Here is a 3,347-nt window from a genome sequence, read left to right on the forward strand (position 1 = left end):
TATTTTATTTTATTTTTATTTATTTTGTTTTATTTTGTTTTATTTTAGTATATTATTATAGTTTTATCTTTTAGATTATTTGTAAGTATATTTGTTTATTTATTTATGCATTTGTTTGTTTGCTGCAGATGATATAAACGAAGAAGTTTTAAAGATACTTTCTTTTAATTCTTTTTCTTTTCTTTCTTCTTTAAAAACCCCTGCAGGCTCTTCATTAATTATATTTGAGAGAATGCGAATAATAGACTTTGATATTAAACCCATTAATAAAATACCTCGGTAATTAATTTTATCTTCTTCTTTGTTTATTTGTTTGTTTATTATCTACTTATTTGTTTATTTATTTGTTTATTTATTTGCTTGTTATTTATTTATTTGTTTGCTTATTTATTTGCTTATTTGTTTGTTTATTTGTCTTGTTTGCTTTATTTGTTTTACTGTTTTGTTTATTCAGTTCTTTTGTTTGTCTATTCGTGTGTTTGTTTGTTTGTTTGTTTGTTTGTTTGTTTGTTTGTTTGTTTGTTTGTTTGTTTGTTTATTTGTTTGTTTGTTTGCTTATTTGTTTTCTATTTGTTTATTTTTTTAATTGTTTATTTTCTTTTTATTTGTTTATTTGTTTATATGTTTGTTTGTTTATTTTAGGGTTGAATTTCTTTTGTTTTGTTTGCTTTTAACTAATTAATATTATTTATTTTTGTTTGCTTTGCTAATTTTTTAATTCTTTTTATTTTTTGTTTGCTTATAATGCATATTTATTTATTTATTTTACCTAATTAATATTTTATATTTTTATTTTTTTGTTTTTGTTTTGTATCTCAGCTGGGCTCAGCATATGAAGGATTTGCACGAAATGTACAGGCGGCTGAATGCAGAAGATGTTCTTTGTTTATTTTAAATATTATAATTATATTAATTAATTATAATTAATCTATTAATTATATAATTATTATGTAATCATAATTAAATAATGTAGAATAAATAATTATTATTTTTATTCTATTATAATGTTTATTAGAGCTGTTCTTTATTTGAATAAATAAAAAAATAATTATTATATATTATTTAACTTATGATGCAATATAATAATTAAATAGTATATAGTAATTAATTATTTATTATTATCATTCTATTATGATGTTTATTAGAGCTGCTTTTTATTTAAATAAATATCTTTTTATGTTTTTATCTCCCTTTGTTTAATTTAAAAAACTTATCCTTTGTCTTGTGTGCTTTATATAAATAAAACAAACAAAATATGTTTTATTGTTGTTTTTTGCTTTAAAGAAGAAACAAATATTCTTTTAATGACGTTGTTTGTTTTAATCAAAAGAGAACAAACATTATACAGCAGCAACAGCAGCAGCAGCAGCTCCTCCTGCTGCTGCAGCACACTCATTACCTGCACCTCTGTAGCACTGGCAGCAGCAATAGCACAAACACTACTAGCTGCAGCAGTAGCAGCAGCAGAAGCATCAGAAGCAGCAGCAGCAGCAGCACTGGTCGTTGACACAAACAGGACGAGCTGCTTCGCTTCTTGCCGTAGCTAGAGAAGCAGCAGCAACAGAAGCAGCAGCAACAGAAGCAGCAGCAACAGAAGCAGCAGCAACAAAAGCAGCAGCAACAGAAGCAGCAGCAACAGAAGCAGCGGCAACAGAAGCAGCAGCAACAACCGATGGAGCACACTGAAGTAACAGGGGTAGTCGCAGCAAAAAGTGCTGCAGCAGCAGCAGCAAGTATTGCAGCAACAGCAGCAAGTGCAGCAGCAACAAAACGAACAGCATTAAAAGACACAGCAGCAGCAGCAACAACAATAACAACACCAACAGAAGCAGCAGAACCGACAACAACAACAACCCAGAAGCAGCAGCAGCAGCAGCAGCACCAGAAATGAATGCTGCAGACACCGTTATGTGCTGCTGCTTTTCGGTGTTTGTTCTTCTTTAAAATTGCTTGCTTCAAACATTTTTGTTTTATCTTTTATGAAGACAGCAGCACTTTAGGTGTAATCGAAGTGGCAGCAGCAAACGAAGCTTTTAGTATAATATCTGTCTATATAAAACACAAGTACACACGCTAATGAGTCTCCTACTGCTGCTGTTCTTGCTGCTGCTGCTGCTGCTGCTGCTGCTGCTGCAGGGCCGCTCACCAGTCAAATAGAGCCAACCCCCCTTCTGGTGCAGCTTAAATATTTATAAAGACAGAGAAGAACTGCACAAAGAAGGATATAAACATTAATATACTAATGGAAATACAATAAATAAACATTAATATACTAATGGAAATACAGTATATAAACATTAATATGCTAATTTAAATATAATATTTTTAAATATAATATGTAAACATTACTCTACTAATATAAATACAGTAGTTAAAAACCCTAATAAAGTCTTAAAGACGCTGTATATAGGTGCAGCTAAAGTTAATAAGAGAAAAATATATTTTATTTGCATACGAGCGATGCGGCGAGCGTGTGCACATGCAAGCATTAGTTTGGTGCTGCTGTGGTTCTGCTTCTTTTTTAGAACAACAACGGGCTAAATGCACCTATTTAATTCCTTTTAATTAATTAAACGCAATTTAAAAAACAAAGAGAAATAAAAGGAATAAAAGAGCTACTTGTTGCCCACTGACAACGAACGCTGCCCCCCCCTTTAGGGGCTGTTGCAAGCGAAGGAATGAGAAGAAACAGAGGTGAAAATAGCAGAAAATAGAGAAATATAAAATAAATTAATTGAAATAAATATATTAATTTCTTAAGGTTTTAAATTTATGCTGTGGGGCGCTGCCTTTTATGCAAAATTAATAAAATTCGATTAAATCTGCAACGGGTATTATCAGTCGTTGCGATGGGGCTGGCGTGCATGCATCGAAGAAGATAGCAATGTTTCTTTAAATTGGGTGTTGAATTCATAAAAGAAATATATTTATATTTTCTCATTTTCTTTTCCTCATTCAGGAGGTTAAGAGGCTGCCGACGAATGCCTTTATATTGGGTTTCTTCCGCTTCAGGTGTCTGCTGAGCTCCACAGGCGGTTTGCTTGTTTGTGCAGCTTTCTTGCATATATTCTCATCATTTCTATTCTTTTGTGTTTCTTTTTTTGTTTTTCGTTCTTTTTCATGCTGTCTCGTCAAAAGAACACCCACTCGGCCTCTGCCGAGCTCAACGGTGCAGCTTTCTTCTCGTCTTTTCTCGTGTTTACATCAGGCGATTCTTGCTGGAAAAAAGAACATCCACTGGGTCTTTTTGTCATTTCTTCGCTGATCTCTATCTGAATGAACTTCATCAAAGCAAAAGAATTCTTTTGAGGTGCTTAAACCCCATTTTACCTGGCGCTTTCCACCTC

At 32.1% G+C, this 3,347-nt stretch overlaps 1 protein-coding gene across 1 annotated transcript in view; it reads left to right on the forward strand.

Annotated features, from left to right (window-relative positions):
- The window catches only part of EAH_00053560 (hypothetical protein, conserved), a gene marked incomplete at both ends in the record, with an annotated part of 5,760 nt that extends 4,865 nt beyond the window's left edge, over positions 1-895 (forward strand). The window contains 2 exons of the mRNA XM_013394016.1: positions 129-279; positions 820-895. Coding sequence (XP_013249470.1) covers positions 129-279; positions 820-895 — 227 coding nt within the window. The remainder of the gene's footprint in view (positions 1-128; positions 280-819) is intronic.
- Between the last annotated feature and the right edge of the window lie 2,452 nt (positions 896-3,347).

The sequence above is a fragment of the Eimeria acervulina genome, genomic scaffold (genome assembly GCF_000499425.1).
Source record: "Eimeria acervulina Houghton genomic scaffold, Eah_scaff995, whole genome shotgun sequence".
NCBI lineage: Eukaryota > Apicomplexa > Conoidasida > Eucoccidiorida > Eimeriidae > Eimeria > Eimeria acervulina.